This window comes from Anas acuta, chromosome Z, assembly GCF_963932015.1.
Source record: "Anas acuta chromosome Z, bAnaAcu1.1, whole genome shotgun sequence".
In the NCBI taxonomy this organism is placed as follows: Eukaryota; Metazoa; Chordata; class Aves; order Anseriformes; family Anatidae; genus Anas; species Anas acuta.
The window spans coordinates 14154194-14182168 of record NC_089017.1 but is presented as its reverse complement, the minus strand read 5'-3'; the positions used below and the strand labels follow the sequence as shown (position 1 = coordinate 14182168).

General features: G+C 43.6%; 1 protein-coding gene across 1 annotated transcript in view; it reads left to right on the top strand.

The window, feature by feature from the left end:
• The window catches only part of IL6ST (interleukin 6 cytokine family signal transducer), a 32498-nt gene extending 9724 nt beyond the window's left edge, over window positions 1-22774 (top strand). The window contains exons 4-16 of the mRNA XM_068665986.1: window positions 258-390; window positions 1104-1264; window positions 1607-1758; window positions 1842-2001; window positions 4645-4727; window positions 5884-6103; window positions 7152-7328; window positions 8006-8107; window positions 8660-8806; window positions 9961-10101; window positions 15147-15243; window positions 16264-16345; window positions 17115-22774. Of these exons, the coding sequence (XP_068522087.1) occupies window positions 258-390; window positions 1104-1264; window positions 1607-1758; window positions 1842-2001; window positions 4645-4727; window positions 5884-6103; window positions 7152-7328; window positions 8006-8107; window positions 8660-8806; window positions 9961-10101; window positions 15147-15243; window positions 16264-16345; window positions 17115-17840 (2381 nt within the window). The 3' untranslated portion in view covers window positions 17841-22774. The remainder of the gene's footprint in view (window positions 1-257; window positions 391-1103; window positions 1265-1606; window positions 1759-1841; window positions 2002-4644; window positions 4728-5883; window positions 6104-7151; window positions 7329-8005; window positions 8108-8659; window positions 8807-9960; window positions 10102-15146; window positions 15244-16263; window positions 16346-17114) is intronic.
• The last annotated feature ends 5201 nt before the right edge of the window (window positions 22775-27975 follow it).

Sequence of the window (27975 nt, the reverse complement as noted above, 5' to 3'; positions counted from 1 at the left end):
CTTTCTGTGTTGTTTCTTACTTTGTCAGGTGCTTGTTTCTTATACTGACTGCCTACTGTTTCTCAAAGCAGCTGGTTAAACTTACTGACTTCTGCTGCTGGATGGTCCCTAGTGCTTTTTACTCCCCTCATTTAAAAATGCATGTAACTAAAAGTACTTCTGATGCTTGCTGAAATTGCTGTAATGGGACATGTCTCATGATTCTTACTGAATAGAAAATTGTACATCAGTTAATTGTCACTAACTTTTCTGTACAGTGCCCCCAGAGAAGCCCACGAATTTAAGTTGTATTGTGCATCAGCAGTCAAAACTCACGTATCCTATGACTTGTACGTGGAACCCTGGAAGGCATACGTTCCTGGACACGCATTTTAAGTTGAAATCCAGGTGGTGAGTAGCTCTCTATAGAATATTTTAATCATTCTGAAGAATGTTTGTAAGCTAAGCCAAACTTCCTTGTAATTCTTTAATACTTTGGAAAACGTTTTTAAATCCAGTTTTCTGAAACATTGCTGCCCGTTTTGGGAGGGAGGGAAGAGTTAAAGAAGTTCACATCCAAAGTAATTAAAAGAAGGACTTGAAATTTGGTTACTATATCTATTTTACAGTAACAGCCATCTCAATTTTTCCACTCTTCAAACACATGCCTAGCATGGTTAGAATACAGTACACCTAATCATGATCTGGCTGGACCCCAAATATTTTGATTTTTGTGATCATGGTTCTATCCTATTCTAAGCAAGTGAGGAAACCAACATACAGTCACTGGGTTTTGTGAAGTGGTGTTTGCTCTGTATTTCTTAAGTACTCAGTAGTTTGTTCACAATCTAATTCTAATGTGAAGCTGTCAGCAAAAGTTTTGCTCATATAGAATCAAACTGATGTATTTTTAAAACTCTTTAAATGGTCTTTGGTCATTTAAGATTATACAGAATTAATGCCCCTCTCTGGAAACAGGAATAACTGCCAACAACTTCCTGTCTCCTCTTGTTCCTCTACAGTGTTTTGGTAATGACTATGGTAGAAAGTATGGTAGCTAGAAAACAAACATTCTATAAAGGAAACCAAACTTACTTCTTTGTTGCATTTTTTTTTTAATTCAGGCCACGAGAGAACTTTCCTGACTGCATATCAAAAGATGCAAATAATTCCTGTACCATTTCCGATGTTCAGTTCTTTGTTAACCTAGAGGTCTGGGTAGAAGTGTCAAATGCTCTTGGGAAGAATGAATCTGATCGTCTTGTTTTTGATCCCATTGAGATTGGTAACTATATGCCTCTTAATACAGTTTTAGTAGTGTGTAGGACTGCTGCTCCTGTGCATATTACTGAATTGATACGCAATTTCTTTCACTATAAAAATTAACATTTCCAGAGTGTTGTTGACACTAGAACTTGAACTGTGGTGGACAACATTTATAGAAGTTGAGAGATTTGATCACTGTTCAGACCAAGTTCTTGAGTAGTCTGCTTTAGACATGAGTGTGAAATAGCAGACATTTGTGCTCATGAAAAGCCTTCCTGGCAGTGTTGCAGCACAGCGTGCCAACTGCTAGATGCATGGAAAAACAATGCAGCTGCATAGTTGACTCTAACTTCTCTTCTAGTCAAACCACTGTCTCCACATAACTTATCCGTCAACTCGGGAATACTACCTACTGTTCTGAAGCTTTCCTGGGAGAACCGGATTTCAACAGCTGTGATGAAACTGAAATTCAATATTCGCTATAGGATTGTTAATGAAACGAACTGGATGCAGGTAACACAAGTAATGTCTTCTGCCACTCTTTTGCTATAACCTGAACTTCTTGTGATCAGTGCCTTTACAATTTTCTGCTACAGGTTCCTTCTGAGGATACAGCTTCACCAAGAACTTCATTCAGTGTTCAAGGTCTCAGACCTCACACAGAGTATGTCTTTTCAATTCGATGCATGAAGGAAGATGGGGTAGGCTATTGGAGTGACTGGAGTGAAGAAAAAACAGGAGTCACAACTGAAGATAGTAAGTAACGTATGAAACTTGGTCCCATACTTCCAAAATGTCTATGTGCTGAGCAGTTTGACAACAGCAAACTGAAATTGTGCATTATCATTTGAACTGCTTGATTATACATGTGACTGCAACAGAAGCTATCCTATATGTATGAAAGTTTTCAGTAGGCAAAGAGTGCCTTAGTTTTTAAACAATGCAGGGTTTAGGAAGCCATCAAATAAAGTATTAGGCAAACCAACATCACTAAGTATGATCTAGAGATTTTTCTTTAAAGCATTGATATGAAAAAATATGCGTATGGAAGTACAGTCTCTTGTTCACTGAAGCATCTAAGTAAAACACTCTTGTTTAGTCTTACTTTTCCTGAGACGTTCTGTATCTGCAATGCTTTCTTGCTTGTCACATTATTACCTACAAACTGGTTTTCTGATGTCTTGCACCCATTGGTTTACAAGATTCTGCCTCCAGTTTCTAAGAGTCTCACTGCTCACCCATTAGTGTGCGAGGTATTGAGAAAACACCATATATAAATCACTGACTTTCCACAAGACTGAGCCTGTGTGGAAAATGGTTTTACTTTGTCTATACATAGTCATAAAAATTATTGATGATGGTCACTGGGTTTGTTATGTTACAGGTGTGGACTTCACATATACTGTCCCTTTGCCAAAAAAAAAAAAAAAAAATGAACACTGAATTGCTGCTGTCATGACTTAATAAGGAATACATGTACTCTTTACCAGCAGCAGCTCTTTGAGTGCATTGTTTAGATCATGTTTAGTGTTGTCCAAAAGGACTTGTGAGCAGGATGTGTACAACTTCAGATATACACAATCATTTCACAACTAACATATACAGAAGATAGGTTAGGATGTAGTGAACCACTGGGCAGAGCTTAAAGTTCACAGCCATGTTTTTTTAAAAAAAAACAAAAAACAAAACAAACTGTTGAAAAGCCTCAGTCAAGGGTCAGCTTCCACTGCTTTGTGGAGCAAGTCTTCAGCATTGCTCTTTTTTTTTTTTTTTTTTTTTTTTTTTTTCAAACATGCTTTAGCCTTTCCTACTTGCGCTCTTCTTCTTTCTGCAGTATTCCATCTGTTCCTTAGTGCATTCCAAGGCACCTTCTTATTAAACAGTCTGTATTGTGTAATGTTTCAGTGCATCTATCTCTAAACAGAGTCAAACCACTAAAGGATTTTGCTGTCAAAGCACTGCCCTGTGCTTAGAGCTCAATACGCTGGGTCAGAAGTCCTTTCTTATTTATCCTAATTGAGCTCCCAGTAAAGAAGTGTTTTGATTTTTTTCTTATATTGTAGCAAAAAGAATGAGTGTAGATATAACCTACTTATTTAAGCAAAATGGAATTTGTGTACAAAATTACTTCATTCAGTAAAACATTACTTCAGCTTTACTCAAAACTTATTTTCTCTGGGAAAGGTATTATAAAAATATTCTTTCAATGTTCTAACCACTTCTTTTCATTTCCTAATGACATTGTTTCTGCTTTCCACGGAGTGGAAGAGGCATATGTTCTGTGGTTACTATCTCAACCAGAGCAATGAGGATTTCAGGACATCCTGCTTATTAGATTGCATTGCTGTTCTGCTGTGGTGACTTGCTCTGCAAGAATAATGCCATAAGTGATCAAGTATCAATGTCTTATTTTAGTCTCAGAACCAAGGTGTTATGATAGGGAAGGAACATGAGGCAGGTCACGTTGCATTTGTGACCTCTGTTAGGTGAGATGTACAACTGCATCTGCTTCATATGAATCACAGGTGTGTACTCAAATTAGATTAAGAGCTCACTTGGCCTCAATTCCCAGCTCTTCCACTCTGTTGTAAAGCGTAAGAGACAAGACATACTCCCTGGTCTTGACATTGCTATTTAGATGTAAAAATGCCGTGCCTCTTTGTGATTAATGTTAAAAACACAAAAGAATTCCTATGGAAAACACAGTCTAGCAAGATTATAAATATAAATACATTTTTAAGATCATCTTTCTTTCTGTTATGGTTAAAGCCCTTGCAAAGAATTGGCCTTCTTTATTTTTTTTTTGCTTCATGCACAATAATTAGTTAATTTTATTTTGAAGTTTGCAGTGGAAATACCACTTGAATCTTTAACAGTACTAACACCAAACAGTATTGTAGTGTTCAAAGGTACTGTAGTTCTGATACCCTTTTTAGAATAAACTATTTGGGAAATTTAGGAACTTTATTACTGGCTTCCTCATTAACTCTTCTGCAGTTTTCATTTTTAGGTGACTTCGTGTTGAGAGGTAGGGTTACAGACCATAGCAAGGACAGCAGTATAAAGAAGCACAGTGCTGTGCTGCACAATGTAGATTTGACCATCCTTGGTGCTGCCAAATTCAACGTGTTATCACTGATGCTCAGCATGGTGGTACTCGGTTACTTTGATATTGTGCATTAGAGCAGAACGGGTGTTTTGTTCATCCCATCAGGAAATCTTTCCATAGAGATGTTCCATTTAACATACCAAGCATTGTTTCCTTCCAGGGAAATAAGGAAACAATTTTTGTATATGTCTTAAAAAAGAAAAACGGCATGCAAGTAATGATAGTCAAATGATGAATTCAAACAGATAAGAAAAAATGTCTCTACTCTTAAGCATTGTTTCTTTCATCAGAACCATCTAAAGGGCCATCCGTATGGAGAATCATTAATGCATCTTCTTCACCAGCTTCTCGGATTGTACATCTGATGTGGAAGGTAAAGCAATGTGATAAACTGTATAAATTCAGCATTCTTTTAAAAACATGAGTTTAAGTGGGGGGAAAAAATTACCTCAACAAACTTTCCTAGATGACTGTGATAAAACATGTCTTAGTGATGCAAAAAGTGACTTTAATTTTTAATAACTGCTTACATGTGTACTTTTTGTATACTTAAAAGCCATGAGTTAATTGACAGAAGTCTGTAATGCAGAATGTACAGAATCCCCTTTCAAGTTTGCCACTTGCTGTCCGTAAGGAGTCTGTGGAATTGGAAGCGCCCTTGAACAAAGTGAACACTCTTTATGCTTTCTGATGTATGCTAAAACGTTTGTAACACTGACTGTACAAGAATCCTCCAGACGCAAAATCCATTAAGTGTAGAGGCATTCCAGAGACCAGAGCTATGAAATACGGTTCTGTGTGTTTGCATGCAGTAGATCACTGACTAGTTGACTGAAAAATCCGAAGCTGAAAAAGTGAATGCAGTTATATCAGTCCCCATTTCCTGACTTCTTCTGGTCTGTGAACTTTGACGCATTTGACCTATCTGTCTTTTATTATTTTCCCATGATTTGTGAAGTATTACTTGTTGAAGGCTTGGGTGAAGTTACCTGTGTAGTGACCGTTTTCTGATGAAACTCATGTCACATGGAACTCTGAAACGATTAGCTTAGAATTGGAAAACTGTTACTAAAGCTTGCCCTGTTGATCAATTTTATGTTCCCGGAAAACTAATACTGTTACAGATAATAACAGATGTGAATATTCTTGCATGTGTAATAAAAGAAAATTGTTTGTGCTGTGTTGCATTTAGGCTCAACCCAGGCTATGAGGGTTGAGATTCTTTTGGTGTCATTGTGTTGTGAAATTGCACAAAGTGTAGGCTTCTTCCACACATAGTCTACAATCTTGATAGAACATTTGCTAGACTACCGTATAGGGTTGTAAGAAAATGAGGTTTTAAACAAGAAATAGTTCTGGAGACTTTTACAGAAATGAACTCTAAACTCATTTGCAGTTTTCTTACATTTGCAGCTGTTTAAGCTACATAATCTGTCTTGCTCTTAGACTTTTAAACTATGCTTCAAAGACAGTGAAGTTTAAGTCACTTTTGTTCAGTATCAGTCTAATAAAAGATGCGTTTCTGACAGGCACTGGAGCCACTTGAAGCAAATGGAGTAATCTTGCGGTATGAAGTGACTGTCAGAGCTAAATCACCTCCCTTCCATTCGCCACTGAAGTACAACGTTAATACAACCAGCCTTGAATTACAGCTGTCGAATAGAACTTACGAAGTGACTGTGATTGCCCACAACAGAGTCGGTGCATCCCCTCCATCAGTTCTACTTATCCCAACAAGTAATTCAAAAGGTTCGTGTCCTAGTAATGTCCTTAATTTACAAATGCATGGAATAATAGCGTCTGCATGGCTTTTTTTAGAAGAAATTTTAAGTGGTGTAAAATTACACTTTACTCAAACACAATTACACTGTTGAATGAATCTCCACTCTTATTCCTTTTAATTATGCCACCACTTGTATGTTGAGGAGCATGCAGACCTCTGTATTTATGGATTTATTTGAAGCTTTGTGTGCTATTTCGCTGTTCTTTTAAATTCCTAGAGCACTGTATTCCCTATTATATTTTTCTTAGCGTAGCAGATATTTTTATGTCCTTTTTTAAAAATAAAAGGGTGGGGGAAGTTGGTCGTTGTTCTTCTTCCTTCTGCCTTCTGACATTTTTTTCTCTCCTGCTTTCTTCTCTTGTCCCAGTATTACCCTCCAACAATTCCAATATCTTACTTGGGTGCTCTGTCCTCTGCTTACACTGTTAACCATAGTGTTCTTTCATCATGTTCCTTTTATTGTGCAGTAGTAGTAACTACATACTGATTTCTCCTTATTTGCAACATCTGATGAATTTAGCCTCTTATACAATCCAAACATTATCAGGACAAGTAGCAAAAATAAAAATACTGAGAGGTGTGATACATTTAGTATAAATGCTAAGTGAGAGTCACAAATTCTAAAGCTATTAGATGAGCTAAGGGTATGTTTTAAAAAGAACAACATTGCATCCACAACAACTTGATAAGCTACATGAACGTGTTCAGGATTAGAATGAATGTCTAAAAGTTTGATTTCACACTGAAACAGACAACTTATGCAGCTTCTCTGTTAAATGTAGTATCACTTATGGTCTTTGAATAGCCTAGCATTTGGTAATTTGGATCTCTGATACAAACTCATATGTAAGCTTCCAAATTTAAGAAAATGGCTTTCACATTTTCTTAGTTTCTGTCAAATTGTTGCCATCGCAATAATCAAAATTATGCACATCTGACAAAATAAGCTGCTATTATGAATACCTAGTGGAAGAAGTGCCAACATTTTAACACTTCTATATTCTTTCATCCCAGCTCCTGTGAAGAATATTAGAACACTACCTAAAGATGGCAAACTATGGGTAGGGTGGACTGCTCCTAACAGTAATGTTCTTAAATACGTGATTGAATGGTGTCTGCTGTCCAACAGCTCAGACTGCATCATGGAATGGCAGAATGAACCAGGAAATATTCAAGGAACATACTTAAAAGGTACTTAACTCACAAGCTTGCAAATATGTAAAACACAAAGAATCTAATGAATATTCTCAAAAGGAAGAATATCTTTATGCTAACTAGATTTTTTTTTTTATAGGATAGGAATCAGACATAATGCTGAGACTTACTCTTATTTTATTATGAGTGCATAGAAAACTCTGTGTTTTTGCCAAACATAAAACTAATCTTGCATTTTGAAATTCCTGTTATTTAACAGCAAGGTTTTTATCTGAGTTTTGTTGTCATTCTTGGGAATTATTAAAATAGTGAAGAGGCTGAGTTCCTTCAAAATCAGATTTTCTCATCCATATTTCAGTTCAAGCAATGAAACTTGATCAGCTTGGATTCTTTTCAGATTATAATCAGTAGCTCAAATCTATAACTTTGAGGTTCATTGTTGCAGACAGATAAAGATTTCTTATTTTAAATAAATAAGGAAAAAAGCCAAAGACTTCTTTGAAGTCTGATTATTACTTTATTGAACCACTTTGTTCCTTTTGTTACTGTTTTGGAGTAGCACATCAATGAGCTCTTGGAGGGGGGTGAAGTCAACAGCATTAGGTGTAAATGCATCTAACAAAACAGCCAGCATCCAGCATCTGAAGTAAATGAGATGGATGGTGAGGAACTTGATTCTTTGAAACAACATATTTTGTAATTCCTTTTATTAGGTGATATAAAGCCATTCAAGTGCTACTTGATAACTGTGTACCCTCTATATGCTGATGGTCAGGGAAGTGGACAGTCTGTGAAGGCTTATCTTCAGCAGGATCGTAAGTACAAAACTGTCACCTTGGAGCACATTAAGCAGCTGTCTTGGCTAAAATAATGAGGGCTTTGTGTACAAGTGGACTGCATAATAAAAAGTGGTCCTACACATAAAGGTCATTTAACATAGCTGGTTTTGTTCCTTCCATTAACAACTGCTCTGCTAGTATACAATATTGAAAGTAGTTAAACATGTCTGTAGAGGAATTTTTCCCTTTTCCAACTTTTGTTGGATAATTTTGCATGGGATTTTGTTACATTATTGGTATGGTAATATTTCTATGCTGATTTATTTTAGATTTTAAGTATGAAGTTGAGACTAATTAGCTTCAGTTGAAGATTTCATGTGATGTGATCTGCTGATTACCAGTTTTCATATATTTTTCTAGCAGGTTCTCTTCTAAAGTATATTTGAAGTTGCTGTACTGCCTGAAAATATTTTTTAAATGAGTTAGTCCAGCTGTTTCACTGAAGTTTTTATGAAATGACAGTTCAGTGCTCATCAATACACTGCTTCTGTGTGAGAGAAACAAACTAATCTTCATCTCCCACTACAGGTCCTTCAAAAGGACCAACTGTTCAGACAAAAAAAGTAGGAAAAGCTGAAGCTGTTCTGACATGGAACCATCTCACAGTGGATGAGCAAAATGGATTTATCAGAAGTTACACAATATTTTACAAAACTATCGATGGAAATGAAACAGGTAACAGAAAGCAGAGATATGCTTTGTGGCATTGAAGTACTTGATCTTTTTTCTTTATAATACATACTCCAGAAAAACAAGATACAGACTCAAGTGTGTTTGACAGTCTTTGATCTAAAGCTGATACCTTATACATGCTTCTCCTACATTGTGAATAGGAAATTCCCAAATAAAGAATTAAGAATGTTCAGCGTTCAGTCTGTGTTACAGGGTACTGAGTCTGGTTTCTAAGAGCTGATTGGGAATTATTCTGATCCCATCTGTCAGACTAAATACAGGACAAGGTGGATGCATAGCAAGATGGGCACAAACTGGAACACAGGAGGTTGTCTAAACTTCAGACAGCACTTCTGTGCTGTGCGGGTGAGGGAGCCCTGGCACATGCTGCCCAGACAGGCTGTGGGGTCTCCTCCTTGGAGATCTCCAAAAGCCATCTGGACATGGCCCTGGGCAGCCTGCTCTGGATGTCCCTGCTTGGGCAGGGGTTGGGCCAGATGGGCCCAGAGGTCCCTGCCAGCCTGGGATTCTGTGAAGATGAAGCGATATTGTTCAAGCTGCGAAGGAGTTGCCTGCATTTAAGTAAGATAGAGCCTTTTAAAATAAAATTAGCTCTTTAATGTTTTTGGAGTTTTAGGTTAAGATATTGCTGATGTGTAAAACGTATTTTGAAGTGCTCTCTAGTTCTTTTTATGACCTCCAGGCATAAAGTGGTAGTTGATGCTATCAAAAGTTTATTTTTGAGATCTGCTTAAGCTAGCAGGGCAAGTTACTTATGCTTATCCTACTTCTCATTTATAGTTAACCATGACACTTTGAGTTATTAACTAGTGTTTTCTAGATAGCCATGTATCCTATTAGAGACCTTTTAGCCTCCTTTACTATCAGTTTAGTTTGTAGCAACTTTCTGAAAAACAGTAAATCCACGCATGAACTATCATCAAGAAAGACTAAATTAATTCAAGCACTTGAACTGAAACAAGTGAATCTCGGCATTCCTTATACAAGTTTGTAGCCTTTCTATGTCTGTATTTTCCATGCAGACACTCATACTTCTCAAACCATCTTGTATTTCTTAAAATGTGATGTCTTAATGCTACTGTGTTTGTGGAGAACTAATAAGCTACTACAGAAAACCGTCTCTTTCCTTCCCTCAGCTGTGTCAGTGGATCCTTCCAAGACAGAGTATACCCTCTCTTCTCTAACCAGTGATACGCTGTACACTGTGCGGATGATGGCATACACAGATGAAGGAGGCAGGAGTGGTCCTGATTTTACATTTACTACACAGAAATTTGGTAAGGAAGAGTGGCAAAACTAATAGAAGTAGGAAGTAATGTTGCAACAGTGTAGCAAGGCTCCATTTAGGATCTGATATCAGAAGGCGGTGACATTATTTTAAAAGAAAACGTATCTATTACATTCCTGTATTCACATGCAGCAAGACACGGTATTCAGGTAGTCTGTCTCAAGCACCAAGAGGTATTTGTCCAGGATGTTCAGTCAGGACAAGGGATACTAACTGTCCTCTGCACATTTCCTGAATCGTTTTCATGTTGGCAAACACGCTGGCTTGGGATGTGTTTCCTGTGCAATGAAGATCTGCAAAGCATTAAATTTGAGTGTACAGCTTCAGAAAGCTTCCTGTTTATAATGGTAGGAGTAGCAACATCAACTGAATTTTGCTGTGGAAAGCACTTCTTTTAGGTATTTTTTTCCTCTGTGTTCCCTAAGCATTCTGTAAGGTTTACTTTAAATGTTCATATCATTTAAGAAGGAATGCATACCAATACTGCAGTCTTTAAGTGTTTGTGGGGAGAGGATATTTTCATCTACAGAATAAACAGGCAGACAACTAGCGACTTTGCTTGCATTAGTCATCTGGCTGTGATGTTGATATGGCATCTGGTAGGCCACTGAAACACCTGGACCACAGATGCATTCATTTTGGTGTCATATCTGCCTGGATAAAAATTATAGAATCATAGAATCATAGAATATCCTGAGTTGGAAGGGACCCTTAAGGATCATCAAGTCCAACTCTTGACACCGCACAGGTCTACCCAAAAGTTCAGACCATGTGACTAAGTGCACGGTCCAATCTCTTCTTAAATTCAGACAGGCTCGGTGCAGTGACCACTTCCCTGGGGAGCCTGTTCCAGTGTGCAACCACCCTCTCTGTGAAGAACCCCCTCCTGATGTCAAGCCTGAACTTCCCCTGACTCAGCTTAACCCCGTTCCCGCGGGTCCTGTCGCTGGTGTTAATGGAGAAAAGGTCTCCTGCCTCTCGACACCCCCTTACGAGGAAGTTGTAGACTGCGATGAGGTCTCCCCTCAGCCTCCTCTTCTCCAGGCTGAACAGGCCCAGTGCCCTCAGCCATTCCTCATACGTCTTCTCCTCCAGGCCTTTCACCATCTTCGTAGCCCTCCTCTGGACACTCTCCAACAGTTTCATGTCCTTTTTATACTGTGGTGCCCAGAACTGCACACAGTACTCGAGGTGAGGCCACACCAGCGCAGAGTAGAGCGGGACAATCACCTCCCTCGACCTACTAGCGATGCCGTGCTTGATGCACCCCAGGACACGGTTGGCCCTCCTGGCTGCCAGGGCACACTGCTGGCTCATATTCAACTTGCTGTCTACCACGACCCCCAGATCCCTCTCTTCTAGGCTGCTCTCCAGCGTCTCATCGCCCAGTCTGTACATGCAGCCGGGGTTTCCCCGTCCCAGGTGCAGGACCCGGCACTTGCTCTTACTGAACTTCATGCGGTTGGCGATTGCCCAGCTCTCCAACCTATCCAGATCCCTCTGCAAGGCCTTTCCACCCTCATCCGAGTCCACAACTCCTCCAAGTTTGGTGTCATCAGCAAACTTGCTCAAAATGCCTTCTATTCCTACATCCAGATCGTTTATAAAAATATTGAAAAGTACCAGCCCTAAAATGGAGCCTTGAGGGACCCCACTGGTGACCGCCCGCCAGCCTGACGCAGCCCCATTTACCATAACCCTTTGGGCCCTGCCCGTTAGCCAATTGCTCACCCATCGTATGATGTTTTTATTTAGCTGTATGCTGGACATTTTGTCCAGTAGGATCCTATGGGAAACCGTGTCAAAAGCCTTGCTGAAGTCCAGAAAAATCACATCAGCTGGTTTCCCTTGGTCCACCATACGGGTGATCTTATCATAAAAGGAAATCAGGTTAGTTAGGCAGGACCTACCCTTCACAAAGCCATGCTGGCTGGGACCAATGACTGCTTTGTCCCCCAGGTGCGCCTCAATAAGTTCGAGAACCATCTTCTCCATGATTTTACCAGGCACTGACGTGAGACTGACAGGCCTGTAATTGCTAGGGTCTTCTTTCTGACCCTTCTTGAAAATCGGCACAACATTTGCCAGCTTCCAGTCTACCGGGACCTCTCCAGACTCGCAGGATCGTTGAAAAATAATTGAGAGAGGTTCCGCGATGACGTCCGCCAGCTCTTTCAGCACCCGGGGATGAATCCCATCCGGACCCATGGACTTGTAGGGCTCCAGGTGGAGTAGCAAATCCCGCACACGTTCAGGGTCGGTTGGGAGTTTGTCATCCCCACCGTCCCGGTCCTCCAGCTCAGGGCACCCTGGGTCCCGAAGCCCATCATCAGCATTGAAGACAGAGGCAAAGAAGGCGTTAAGCGTCTCTGCTTTGCCTATGTCATTGTCTGTGAGGAGACCTTCCCTATCAAGGAGCGGCCCTATGTATTCTTTAGTTCTCCTTTTTCCATTCACATATCTAAAAAAAACCCTTTTTATTATCTCTCACAGACACAGCCAGCTTCAACTCTAGGTGTGCTTTAGCCACACGAATTTTCTTCCTACAAACACGAACAGCATCCCTGTATTCTTTCCATGTCACCTGGCCCTCCTTCCAGTAGCGAAACACTCTCTGTTTCCGCCTAATCTCCATAAGAATGTTCCTGGTCAGCCACGCCGGCCTCCTGCCCCGCCTGCCTGACTTGCGATATTTAGGAACAGCCTGTTCCTGTGCTTCTAGGAGGCATCGCTTAAAGAATGACCAGCACTGGTGGACATCAAGGCCTTCAAGAGCAGCTTCCCAGGGGACCTTGCTGACTAGTTCCCCGAGCAGCCTGAAGTCTGCTTTCCCCATATCTAGGGATGAGGTTTTGGTGGCACTTTTCCTTCTGTCACCGTAAATTTTGAACTCAACCACTTCATGGTCGCTATGACCGAGGCAGCCACCAATCACCACATCTCCCACCAGACCCTCTCTGTTTTCTAGCAACAGGTCTAGGAGGGCACCTTTCCTAGTTGGCTCCGTTAGCACCTGCACCAAGAAGTTATCATCTAGGTGCTTCATGAACCTCCTGGACTTGCTCGTGTCAGCCGTGTGGCACTCCCAGTTAACGTCTGGCAAGTTGAAGTCCCCCATAAGGACAAGGGGAGTTAATCTCGAGGCCTCTCTTAGTTCTGTAAAGAATAATTTATCGGCGCTATCGTCCTGGCCAGGAGGTCTGTAATAGACTCCCACAACGACATCCCCTTTATTCGTTCGTCCCTTGATCCTTACCCAGAGGCTCTCAACTTTGCCATCGCCGACCTGAAGTTCCACACAGTCCAGCCCCTGCTTCACATACATCGCCACCCCACCACCTCGCCTACCCTGCATGTCCCTCCTGAAGAGCCTGTAACCATCTATCGCAACACCCCAGTCACAGGACTCATCCCACCAGGCTTCGCTTATGCCGATGATGTCGTAGTTGCGGGACTGGGCCAGTACTTCTAGATCATCCATTTTATTCCTCATACTGCGTGCATTCGTGTAGAAGCATTTCAGGTGCGTCTCCTTACACTCAGCACCTTGTGGATCTAACCGAAGGACCTCACTGGCACACAGCCCCTCTGATTCTAGCGTACCATCCCTTAGGTCTTCACCGGCGTGCCTGGTTTTAGCCCCTTCCCCCTTCGACTCTAGTTTAAAGCCCTATCTATCAGCCCTGCCAACTCCTGACCAAAGATCCTTACCCCTCTCCGAGAGAGGCCCATCCCATTCTGTGCCATCAGGCCCTGTGTAGCATAGACCTTCCTGTGATCAAAGAACCCAAAGTTCTGCCGGTCACACCAGTCTCGAAGCCACGAGTTTATGTGAACAGCACACCTTTCAGCTTCGATCCCCCCTATCGGAAGGACAGAGGCAAACACAACCTGCGCGCCTGATCCTCTAAGTAGTCGCCCCAAATCCCTAAAGTCTCTTTTGATCGCCTTCGGACTTCTCTTTGCTACTTCATCGCTACCAGCCTGAAAGACCAGTAGCGGGTAGTAGTCAGTGGGCAGTACCAGGCGCTTGACTTTCTTGGCAACGTCCCTGACCCTGGCCCCAGGGAGGCAGCAGACTTCCCTACAGGTAGGGTCAGGCCGACAGATAGGGCCCTCTGTTCCCCTAAGGACAGAGTCTCCCACGACAATCACCCTCCTGTCTTTCTTGGTGGAGGCAGTCTCGATGCGTGGAGTCGACCTCCTCGCCCTAGGCATCCTCCTGGGAACACTTTCTATCTCTTCCTCAGTTGCTGGTCTCTCAATCTCCAGGGCCTCAAACCTGTTTCGTAAGGGCACCTGGGAAGGTGGGGCCGGAAGGGGAGGGCATCGCCTGCGATGTAGAGCAGGGACCTGTCTCCATTCCTCCTCAACTCCCAGATCCCCTCCCTCTGCCCGACGGCGACAGGGCAGGGGGTCCACCCCCATTTGGGGTGTCTCACCCCGGTACCTCTCCTTGAGGCCCTGCAGGGAGTTACTCCACAAGTCTATCTACCGCTCACACTCCCTGATGGCCCTCAACCTCTCCACCTCCTCCTTGAGCTCCGCCACCATGCGGATCAGGTCATCCACCTGCTCGCACCTCACACACGCAGCGTCTCTGCCTCCCGCCGATGGCAGCAGCAGGCTCTGACACTCCCTGCATCTGGTGACCTGAACCGCTGCATTCTTTAACGGGCAGTCGGTCTGGGTGTATACCAACCTCCTGCAGAGCGCTCCGTGCCTGGTGGAGACCATTATCGCCTGGCTAACGGCTGTCATTAAGAGCTTCCAAATATACAAATATACAGCTTCCAAAGCAATCTACAGTTCTTACTGATACAAGGCATTAGATTGGTTGAACAGAGTTTTTTGTGTTTACCAACAGACTATTTTCATACAGTGAAAAAGTTCTTTTGAAGGTGGGTCTTGAGCTGCATGTGTCCAGTTTCAGATTCTCCCTGTATCTATGGGAACATATGCTGCTGCTGAGTGGTATTGAAATACTAACATACAAATACCAGAGGGTTATAACTTCTTTGTTTATTTTTCTAGGGAGAGGAGAAATTGAAGCTATAGTTGTACCTGTGTGCCTAGCATTCCTGTTGATTGTACTCCTTGGAGTATTGTTTTGCTTCAACAAACGTGACTTGTAAGTATAAATGAAGCTTCTCTCTTTTGCTCATAGTATTGCTTCTCTCTTCTGCTTGTAATATTTTTTTTTGGCATGAGACTTGGCAATAATCATTAAGTAAATGTTCTGCAGTTAGACTGGAAAAGAAAGTAAAACACGTGCATTTATGATAAACATGCTTGTTTTCTTAAGAAAAAAAAAAGTAGGGGCTTTTTTGATACTGATTACATTTCTTACTGTTAATGATTAGCACTGAGATTTAATGTCCTATAGATTGATCTTGCAAGGAAATTTCTTGCTGGCCTTGGTTAGGATTAAGTTTGTTAGGTTTTGTTGGGAGTATACTGTCTGTTTTCTGAGTAATCTTATAAGAGGAGAATGATGGTTGTCATCCTTTGAAGATGACAGAAGAATGTTTTGTATTTGAGTTATTCAGTTATGGTATTTGAAAACTTTAAGCACTGCAGCAAATAAATAATTGGTAGGTATCGTATTTTTCTGCCTTGTATAACCTCAGTTATACTTGGTTCGTATTTATTACCTGCAGGAAAACATCCTGTCTTTCTCCTGCTCCTTCCATCCCAAGGCTCTTGTCTGTGTCTTTAGCTGAGAGCTTATTGCTGAAGTGTTTACCCTGGCAAAGAGCAGTGCCTTTTACATGTCCCCAGTCAACTGTCTTTTCTTTCTGCTTAGAGATCACTTTTTGCCCTGTTCCTTCTGATCTCCCCACTGCTTCTAATATAAGATTTTAATGCTCTTCTGTTGAAGTCCATCTTGCAACATCCCTTACTACCTCTTACCATTTGTTTGCCATGTTTTATGGCTACATTGTGTGGGAGAGCTGCAAGTGCAGCGCCTTGTTTTTCTCAGTAATACAGCTTCTTGCAAAGACACAAGGAAGGGCAGGAAGTACTTCTGTTGGAAAATATAGTCTTGCAAAGATTCTGTGCCAGGGCCCAGTGTCCTGGATTACACAAAACTTACCAGTATAGGAATTCGGGAAGTGCATCTTGTAATCTTGTTTTTAATCCTCTGCAGAATTAAAAAGCATATTTGGCCTAATGTCCCTGATCCATCCAAGAGCAACATTGCTCAGTGGTCACCTCAAGTTCCAGCTAAGGTAATACTCCTCTCAGCATCTTTATTTTCCTAATCCATAAAGTCTCTAATGAACTAACAGAGGGAGTCTTCTCCCTTCTCAAACACACAGATTTCTGGGGAAAGGGGAAAACTGGATATTAAGTTTCATAACAGTATGATATGGCTAGAAGACTTTGTTGTATCAGTTACTGAGTTAGAAATACGTGGTTTTTGGGCATAAACTCACAGTACAGAGATGGCTTTAGCAGTACAAATTACATTCAGTTTACTAGTTTGAAGTGTCAAGGCCTGATTGTTTGACTCATTCACAGGAAATCAATATTAAGTAAACAGCGTTTGTGATTTGTAAAACCTTTAAGTGACTTGTTTGTACAGTTAAGTGGTGCGTGAGAGAAAGATCTGAAGATGGATGAGGTGAGTGGCAGCAGAATTTATGCCCCATGTGAGGTGGATAAATTATGTTCAATAAATTGTGGCTAACTTCTTGTTTGGCTCTGAATATGCTGTTGGGAGTAGTATGTATGGCCTCAGTACAAAATGTTCTGTGCTGCACAGTGAATGGCACTCTGTTTACAGTTTCTTAGAGTAAGTAAAATTAGAGCACATTTTGTAGTGAAACAAAGCTATAGCTTTTACTTTGTAACATACTTGGGAGATACTGCCACACTTAATGAGAAGGCAAACTGTGTGGAGAATCTTGATGAAATTAACAGCACAAATATTCAGATACTTAATGTTTTGTTTTAACTTAACCTTCCTCTTAGGCAACATCCCTCTCTTTTTTTCAGCACAACTTTAATTCTAAAGATCAGATGTACCCAGAAGGCAGCTTTACAGATGTAAGCGTCGTAGAAATAGAAGCTGATGACAAGAAGTCTTTCTCAGAACAAGATCTAAAGCCTTTTGATTTGCTTAAAAAGGAAAAAAGTACTTCAGAAGGGCACAGCAGTGGTATTGGAGGATCCTCCTGTATGTCTTCTCCTAGGCAAAGCGTCTCTGACAGCGATGAAGGTGAAACTACACAAAACACTTCAAGCACTGTACAGTATTCGACAGTAGTGCTCAATGGCTACAGAGACCAAACGCCTGTGCAAGTCTTCTCAAGGTCTGAATCTACTCAGCCACTGCTAGATTCAGAAGAGAGATCAGAGGATCATGGTGGAGGGAGTGACAGTACAACACAGAGGCAGCAGTATTTTAAACAAAATTGTGGTCAGGATGAAAACAACACTGACAGGCCTTGCTTTGAAATAGCAAAGCAGATTATTCCTGCTAATGAGGAGGATCTCGCTGGATTTGCACAATTGCAGATCTCAGGGCAGAGTTCAGAGCCTCTGGGTCTTGGTCTAGAGAAAAGTACCCAGGAAGCTGCTCTGTCAGATGTTTTACAGACAAGTACTGAAGGACAAACTGTGAGATATGAAACAGTAGAAGGAAACCCACCATCAGTTGATGAAATGCCAAAAAGTTATCTCCCACAGACTGTGAGACAAGGGGGTTATATGCCTCAGTGAGAGAAGAGACTGGCTGCATTAGGCCTTCATTAGTGCCTGTTCACACTTCTTCCTGTGTTTCTGATGAATTAAGCTAGGTATTTTTATCTGAATGCAGATAGAAATATTAAAATTAGGTGAAGAATAATTTGACAAAATACAGTAAGGACTGTGTTTCTGTGGAAAATTTGCATTCCAGACCTTCTGGAGACTTACTTTTATGCACTACATGAAATCATATTTGTCTGAATAGCTGAACAAGCCTTTGTGCTACAGTGCTTTTTGTGTCTTGTCACATCAAATTTACACATGATTGAAAACAGCAAGTTTCAGTTAATCACATCGGCCAACAGACCTAGAAGAAATAGTTGATTTGCAACAGTATACAAGCCTAAGAAGCCAGCTTTGGTTGTTTGGAGCATATTTGTACTTAAATGAGACTGAAGTTTAGTATTCCAATGTGGGGAAAAATACTATGTCATACACTTTTCAGTAGCTTGATTGACTCTGACTTTTGATGTGGCCCAGTGTCACAGTTTCCAGCTTGTCAGACTCGGTGTGCAAATCATGCATCCACATTTAGTAATTGCATAGAACTTTTGATGGTTTGCAAGTAACAAAATGCCCATATTGCTTGACTGAGTGTTACTGTAATAATTGATATTATGCATATATTTAGATGTGTGCACATGAACTATACAATAATTTGGCCTAAGAATGTGCCTTGCAACTTGATGCACAGCAATTCAGTTTTCATGTTTAAAAGTTAAAAATCTGGATGAAAACACAGATAATTACTTATTTAAAGCTTTTGTACCCAAAACACTGTCTGATTATACCACACCACTTTGGTCATATTAATAGCCTTTGTATATAATAAGTGCACCTTTGCAGTGCCTAGCTTGAGAGGCAAGTAATGAGCTAAAACTTTTCAAAGTTTTTATAACTACTTAGGAGAAAGGGGATGTCAGGGGATCTTCCTGAATGACTACAATGACTAGTGTGCTATAACTTTACTGCTAACACCACAGGACCTCCTTGAAACTGAACGTAGTAAAAAGAAGCATTGAAGTCATTGAAGTGCTCAGGGAAAAAAAAAAGAAAAAACTATACCCTGAACTTTCAAGTTCATGACTATATGTATCTATTATCTAGCATGAGCCACAATGTTTGTGGTGGCTAAAATTCTTTTTTCTTATGTCTCACTTCTATTGTGTATTTTATTTAGAAGGTACATATAACTGCATTAAAATTAACCTCTTCCCAAGTGATGAAATCTTATGACACTTGCAGATTTATTTTTTTTACCTTGACTCAGCCTAGTCAGCTTTTCTAATCTGACACTAATAAAACCTTGATTCAAAACACTACATGCTGTGTTGTGAGAATAAAACAAGGGTTTTATTTCTCCTTCAGCAAAAGAACTGAGACCTCCTGAAACTTTTTGTGACGTGTGGTGCTGCTGTTGTGCAAAGCACTTGGTAATGGCCCTTGAAGGACAGGTATATTTTTCATGTGTCTTTTGCTTCTGATATGAAGGAACTCAGTGCTAGAGTAACTCAAAAGATTACCAGTTGGAGTCTGGACTGTTCAAAAACAAAACAAGAAAAATACTGAATCTTTACTGTCTTATTCAGTGTTCTGCAGTTCCTTTCTCCTAACAGTATTTTTCATATCTGGACGCTTTTTAAAACAAATGCTGTGTTGCAGGTTACTGTAACTATACCTTTTTTCAAACCAGACTTCCTCCTATCTTCCCTCAGCACCTTCAACCTCTTCCCCAGAGAGCAAGGACATGATGAAAACTACACTCTCACAAGACAATAGAGGACATGTCTGTTTTTTTCAGAGGTCAAAGGAGCTTTCCGTTGTCAGAATACATACCTCTTAGAAAATAACAGCAGTGAGTTTACTGGGGGATGGGTATGTCTTCTCTATGCAAACTTCATAGTGACTGTAGAAACCACAAGTAAAAGGGAAAGTTTCTGGTGAGCAGTGTGCATGTTTATTACAACTGTCCTGCAAGCCACATGCTATCTAATCCACCCTCTGGTAATTGATGAAATGGTATTGGTCACAAGTTTCTGGCCACAATCTGGCTGCTGAGGTTGAACATTGCTTCAAAGTCCTAAAAGTCCTGGATATTTAAAAAAAAAAAAAAAAAAAAAAAAAAGCTGATAATATTTTATTTCTGATCCAGTAATACTAAGTTTTGGTAGCATATGTCATGTTTGAGGGACAACTTCAGTTAAAGTTACTGTTCTCCTTTCTGTTGTGTAAAGGGAAGGCATTTTGTTCTCAGTTGCTGTTAATCATGAACCATTTCCAAAGTTCAACTTCGAAAAGATTTCACCTTTTTAGGGGATCTGTGCTAACAAGAGCTTTGTCCTGTCACTTCTGGACTCTTACTTTCATCATTGTTTATGGATCAGTGGTAATAAAGTCACAGAATTGTGCAGGAGGGATATATACTGGGAAGGCTTCTATCTAGCATATATATTTGTTCTGTCTTTCCATCTTGTGCATGTGGCTAGGGCTAAAATAGTAAAGACTAAATGGTATGCCTGTGGGTGAGCAGCTTATGGAAGCCACAGTAAATCTAAGTAACAGGCTTACAACTTGTTCATAAACCGCTGTGCCAAAATGCAATGTTGTACAGCGTTCAGCATTTAACTTGATTTTGTACTTTGCATCACAACAATCTAGTTGCATCAAAGAGTTGCACACAGGTTTTAGAGCATATGTAATGTGTTTTAACAATCCACTGAAATTTTCTGAACTTGGCCCTAGCATCATAATTACCCTCACCCCAGTAACTATGGTGCACTTTACAAAATAAAGGCATTAGCAAAATAAAATTACACTCTGCTATTGATGCTTTCATGCCCATTTTGATTACCTGGACTGGAATTTTACAGCAGGGTGTGTGGGAGGCTAGTTGTGAAAAGCTTGTTGGCTCTCTAGCAGAGCAGGGTGGCTAGTAAAAGTAAAGTATTTCTTCACCCTTGAAGATGCTTTTAAGTGCAAGGCTAACTAACATTCACAAGAAAAGCATATATATTTATTTTTGTAGTGCTGTAGGAAGAGGGGATTGGTTCTGGGGCTGGGTGGAGCCAGGTGCTCCCTTGGTTCCCCTCTTGCCTCCCCAGGAAGAGAGAAGTTTGCACACAAGGGCTTGTGTCACTTCTTGGTGGCTGGAAAAGTCCCATTGCCTGCTTTTTGCAGTTTCAGCTTTGAGTGCAAATGTGAGCACCACCAGATGGTTAAAACTTATACTAGCATGCCAAGGATGTAGGAGTCATTGTTCTGATTTAACTTCAGTAATTCAACTTATTTAATTAATGCCGGGTCTTGAATAGCTAGGACACGTATCAATATATGCTGCTATAGTATCGACTTCACAGTAGGATCTGAAACTGGAGAGACACTCGGAACTCTTACAGTCAGCCTTGCTCCAGGACACACGTGCTTTAGGTTGTAATTTATATGCATTAAATTGGACTAAATATAACAGTTTGCTTTCTGCCGTTTTGATGCAATCTTTTAAGTACCTTAACAAGTTCACTGGATGGCTGGATCACAAAACATCATTGCTCCTCTAATAAATGCCCATCTCTTTGCTAGGATGGATACATATAGCCATTTTAAATTCCAATAGTTGTTTTTAATGTTACTCAGAAGCAGTTTAACAACAAGAACGTTGAGCCTGTTGTTATGAAATAGCCAGTTTGTAACTGCAGACAGCTTCAGCTCGTGGTCCAGAAGACGGCAGTAATGTGGGGAATTCAGAAGTCTGGAGAAGTGTAGGATTAGATATCCTGCAGCTGATTCACCAATTCCCCTTCCTCTCTGTCTTTGTTAAAAATGAAAGTAACGGTTAGGAAAAGATGTAACTAGGGTGCGTGTGTTTGCTTTCTCTGTTGTTCCCTTCATACTAGTTGTGCAATCTGAGCCATTCCTAAAAATGAAAGCAGCGCTGACTCAAATGCACAAGGATGCATTTTAAGGCCACAGGATTTGTTACAGATTAATGACTAAGGGGCAGATCTCAATGGTCATCCTCTCCCCGCGCCTTGCTTTTAGTGCAGAGCAAGAATAGGCAATAAATACCTCACAGCACGCAGACCGTGGTCAAGCATTGCGTTTATTTGCAAAGACAACCTTAGCAGTGGAGACAGGCAATAAAATCACTGCTACTCCCACAAAAGCACACTCTTGTAAACAACAGATGAAACACAAGCGTGTGGCACGCCAGCTGCTGGGAAGCTCACCTTGCTCCCGCGTGGTGGTCTGCTGTGGGTGTAACACCCAAAACTGCTCCTCGTAGCAAAGCACACGCGCTGACGGATCCGCTCACCTTGCTGCGCGTGGCTTTTTCATAAAGCAGAGCTGCTCACGGCATCACGTGCAGCCTGGCGTTGTGATGCAGCCATGGGTTGTCTGGGAGCCAACTGCTTTTTATTTGGGGAGAGGGGCAACGGAGCTCGCCATCAGGGCTACTTGTCAGCAAGCGCTACTGTGCCAATATATGCACCTAGGTAAGTGTAGTCGTGGGACACAGGGACATATAACAAGGAAAGTGCCTTGATGCTGAATTGAATGCCTAGTGAATGTAAACTTAAAATCAAGTTTTATTATGTACTTAAAGTAACTATGGCTGACTAAGCTACTGGTGGTTTGTATGCCTGCTTTGAAGGGCTTGCATACTTCAGCCAGAGGTTAAATCTGCAAATTGCTGCATAAGCTGTCTCTATATGGAAATGTGTTTTAATACCAGTACATGATCTTCATTCTTTTGCAAGCTGCATGTTTATTGTCATATAAACTCTGCTTTCTACAGTTTACTTTTTACTGTAAGTTTTGAATGTCTTCCTCTTTGTTACCCAGCTGAGCCTGAATGTTGCATTTGTCTACTACACAATATACAAAAAAGAGAAGAAAGTATTCCATACTTACTTTGTGTGTCAGAGTGGATATTTTTGTTAAGGTAACTCCAGTGACCACACAGCTGGGGCACTACCTCACAGGCCAGGAACAGAGAAATTCCCAGAGAGGTGACTGTTGTACCTGCCCGGGTACTCCGGGGATTTCACAGGGCAGATGAGCAATGGCTCACCTTCCCCTTTTAATCGCTCTTGTGGTTGCGACCAGCTGAGGCTGCAGTGGCCGGGCAGGTCCCAGGGACCAAGCCCCATCCCCAAAACTGCCAATTTTCTTCATTCCTGGGCCTCGTGCTGCTTGGAAGTGGTGGCTGTGTCTGGCGGTGGCCCTGCGCTCTGCAGATGTGCTAGTGGTGCTCCAGGCAGCCACAGTGAAACTGGGAAGAGGTGTCTGAAAAAAATCCCATTCCAAGTAACCTTACCAGGGTTTAACGCCAACTACATGCACACACTTGTTTCCAGAAAAGAAGTTGTGACTACCTCCAGCATTGCCCTTGGTCTCACCTGGCTTAGGTTGGTTCTTAAGGGTGGAGGATCCTCAGAGGCCTTTGGGGAGCCTACAGCTCTGTTCTGAAGAAAGCACAGGGGGATCTTCAGAGACTGTTCAGCAAGGCCTCAGGGCTGCACCTGACAAAACCTGGCTTCCCCTTCCTGCTGGAGGGAAACCTGCTGGTTCCATAGGCTGCACAGCTCCCCCTTTAACAAGGGCAGAGTCAGTCTGACATACATACAGGGGCTGCATTGTGTGCAGCCTATGGCAGCAAAAATTACTGCTTTTGTTGCCACAGGGGGGCAATCCGGGCCCGCCACACCAGGTGCCACTTTGCAGTTAAAACACACACAGAACTAACGCTGGACTCCTTCACCAGCGAGTGCCAGCACACCAAGCTCTTAGCTCGCTCCACAGTTTTACTCTCCAGTTTCACACAAAGCCCCTCGGGTTTTCACCAGCTTTCAGTGCGCCGCAGGGTGAAGCGGTGCGAGAGGCGTCAGCGGCTTCACCTTGCTGCTGCCTCCTCGCTGTCCGAGCACAGCACGGCGGCTTCCTGGAACTGTGCAAGTAAACAAAGGAGAGAAGCGGGGACTGCGGATGACGGGAACGCTGTGCTTTGCACAGGAAGCACATACTTGGGTGGCTTACACATCTGCTCGCCAGAAGCTGCCAGGTTCCTGGGGACGCAGGCGAGGCTGGGCACCCTGTGCCCCTCGTGGTGGGGTGGTCAGAGGGCTGCTGGGCATATTGTCGCCTCTGACCACTGGTAAGGAGAGTGAAGCTGAACCGCTCTGAAAGAGCACCTCACATTGATTTTCCCGGGGTTTGTGCTGTTCCTGGTACAGCCTGGGATTCCTGCCTCCCCGCTGGTCTCCAGTTACCGTGAAACAACAAGCAGAGCCAAAAATCTCCCTCGGGCCCCCGCAAACCACGATGCTGCGCAAACAAGGAAAAGCCCAGCCTGGGCGGGGAGGCTCTGGTTTCATTCAGCCTGACACCCCCACACCCTGCAGCCAGACAGGAGGGACTGGTGGGGCTGGTAAACGTGGTGGGGCTGAGCGAGGGGGTGCACAGCCACGTCACAGCAGCTGGAGCCCCATCCACCCACCCGCCTCCTCATCTTGGAAGGAAATATCCATCCAAAGCCCTGCAGGGCCATGCTGCTCTGCCTCTCCTGCAACGCAAGAAGCTACACGTGAAGGAGGACAGCAAGCGCCAGCCAAATCCACCCTGCTGCGGCCGTGGAGGGAGGGAGAGGGGGAAGGAGGCAGCAGGCAGAGCCCAACGGGAGGCAGGGAGCGAAGAGCAGAGCCGGCCACACTCCTGCTCTCAGCCTTGGGCCAAGCAGCTCTGCCTGGCCCCAGCACCCACGGGAGCATTCGGCCACGCCGGGAGGCGGCAGCAGCACATCGCATGCGGCTGCTCCAGCCCTACCCACAGCTCGCCTTACTTGTGCCTTCTTTTTTTTTTTGTTTGTTTGGCTTTGGGTAATTCTTTTCTGAGGGTTTAGCAACACCCCTTGGCTCTTCTCCTCCCTCTCCCGCTGTCAGCAGAAGAGCTGAGCCTGGTCGTGCAGTCCCATCACGATACGGAGCAGAAATCAAATCCAGACCCGACATTAAACCCAGACCCACAGGCGGGCTCGGCGCCCATGTGCTGCAGGGCAGGTCAGTGTCTCAGCGCCTTCTGGCACTCGTTCCCTTCCACCGGGGCCACGCCACAGCCCGTCCACACGCAACAGGCCCTGCCTCCCTGTCCCTGCGTGCTGACAAACACAAGGGGTTGCTAATAGGAAGCTGTTCTCATGCATTGCTCCAGCCTGAATCACGGCACTGCAGCATCCAGGACCGTAATTACCGCTGACCCCTGTTTGTTACCCATACGCATTCCCACGCAAGCACTTTGGGAACAAACAGAACTCTCAGTGACTGGTTCTGATCCAGACTTGGGCAGCAAGACTCTTCCTGCTTGAACGGATGCAGCTCTTTCCCGTTTTAAGGAAATTTATCACAGCAGAGCCACAGGGACCACCTCCCTCCCTGTGCGTGCATCTTCTCTCCTTCACCACCGCAGGACCAGGTTTTGGATGAGACAAGGGTGCTGTTTCTTTCCTGGGGAGGTGGCGGGAGGTGCTGTAACAAGCTCCAAAACGTATTCCAGCTGCTGTTTATCCTGGATCATGAGCCCCAAAATCCCTGTGGGGGGCTCCAGGCTGCCCCATGGGGAAGCAGCAGTGGGAAGGACGGATTTGACCTCCAGCGAGACCAAGCAGCCACAGGGTGCCCTGTGACATCCAAGCTCTGCCCCACCTCCCCCAAACTCCATCAGCTTCTGGGGGCCACTCAGGAGATGGGGCTGCCCCCGTCCCTCTCCCTGCTCCTCACCCACAAAGCCCAGGACATCCCATTGTGCACTCTGAGCCAGACACACTTTTCCCTTGGCGTCTCCGCAGCGCCTGGCCTGGCTTTGTCACCTCTGGGAGTCCCCCACCTCCTCCCTCAGGCGGGGTCTCTTCCAAGAAAATGACAAAAAAAAAAAAAGAACCACAAAGCCAGGCAGGCGAAAGCCGCAGGGCCAAGTGTCGTGACCTGGGCCGTGTTCCCAGCCTGGTGCCGGGCAGGGCTGGCCATGAGCCCGCTGCCTCCTCCCCTGTGCCAGACCCACACCCCTGCCTCCCTGCCTGCTTCCTCTTCCTCCTCCTGGCCTCAGCCCAGGGGGAAACACTGGCTCTGGCCGCTGTTCCTGCACATTTGGTGATGCACAGGTCCCCCCGTGGCGTTTCCTGCCCTGAAAAATATTCAGGAGGTTTTGTGCCACGCTGCGAGACAGCACCAGCTGCTGCAGCGAGTCCCAACCCTAAAATGCAGCTGTGCAAAGTCACTTGCAAATAGGCCAGATGTTAGCACAGGTTTATTGAGGGCTGGTCTAACTCCTTCAAGATCTGATGTATGGATTTTTGGTTTCCTAATTCAAGGTGATCTTCTGCTCGTCTTTTTGCTGGATGTCTTCTTTTATAAACAGCAGTACTCATAGGTTGCAATATTTCTGTCTGTCAGAGAGTTTTTTCTTTCTGTGCATTTATATAAATTAATGTCATTTCAGAACACGAGTTTGTAATTAGGCTATTACTCTTTTGAGAAAACAGAATAATCCCTTGCTACTGGAGTAGGTAGATGTCTGTATATGAAAGCAAATTGATTCATTACATTAGCATGAAAAATACTCAAAATCACTCTTTAAAATTAGCCTGTAGACATTGTAGGAAAAAAGATCAGACTCTGTCAATGTGCAACACGTGGAGTAATTTAAATAGAAACACCGTAAATAAACCAACACTGCCACAGCACAAACTCCTTTAAAGGCAGGAAACCGAGACCCATCCGCAAGGGCTGGAGCAGGCAGAAGTACCTCATGCCACGAGCGTCTCTGCCCAAAGAGCTGCACTCAGCCATGCCACTGACAAAGAAATCCATCACCACAAGAGCAAACATCGGCGGTGAGGGCAAAATGTCGGCAAGCGAGAGCCGAGGCAACCCGCAGCCTACCTGGGGCCATGGCAGCACAACATGGCTGCCCACGGCAAGCACAGCTGCTCCCATCCCATGCCACGCTCCTGTCCCTGCAGGGCCAGCACGGCCTGCACACCTTCACAGGGGGGCTTAAATTATGCACAGAAAAGAGGCAGTGGAAGCATTTTCCAGCTCTTGCTGGTTGGGGATGGTATTCTGGGGCAAACTGTGGCCACGCAGGCACAGGGTAGCGGCAGGATGCAGTGTGGGAGGGTGAGGTAGTGCACCGTGAGGCGCCAGGATCAACACAGCTGTGACGGTCGGTGCATGGCCCAGGGAAGGACGGGCAGCTTTTCTGTGCGATGGGGGAATGCAGGCAGAGGTTTCTTGGGAAAATGAGCTGAGACAAGAGACAGGTGAAGCTGACTTTCCTGTAAATTATAGTCTCACCACCTACGGAAATACCCTTTCTTAACAAAAAGATAATAGCTCTCTGGGACCGTAAAGCAGTCGTCATTTTGAGAAAAGCGCCCTAGAATGTAATTCATTGCACCTCTGAGGGGAGCCCTCATGGCGGCCTGCAGCTCCCTCACGAGGGGAGCGGAGGGGCAGGCGCTGAGCTCTGCTCTCTGGGGACAGCGACAGGACCCGAGGGGACGGCATGGAGCTGGGACAGGGGAGGGTCAGGCTGGGGGTTAGGGAAAGGTTCTGCATCCAGAGGGTGGTCGGGCACTGGGACAGGCTCCCCAGGGCAGTGGGCACAGCACCGAGCTGCCAGAGTTCAAGAAACATTTGGACAACGCTTTCAGAAACATAGTCTGATTTTTGGGTGGTCCTGTGTGGAGCCAGGAGTTGGGCTCAGTGATCCTTATGGGTCTCTCCCAGCTTAGGATGTTCAGTGGTTCTATCTTTTATATTCACGCCTGGACTTTGCTGCCCCCCAGACAAAACGTGTTGCACATCACCTGCAGGCACACACAGGGCACAGGTTTCACTCACTCCCCAGCAGCAGGGAGAGGGGGCCATGCAGGAGCGAGGGGGACAGGGCCCTGCCATGGGCACAGAAATTAGAATGCACAAGGAGAGGGTGAAGATGGCTGGGGGAGAAAGGACAGGGACACTTCCATTAAAGACCACACATCTCCCCTCCTCCACACCCCAGCAGGCCAGAGCAAACAGCACTCAGTTTATATCCAGGATCACCCTTCCCTTTA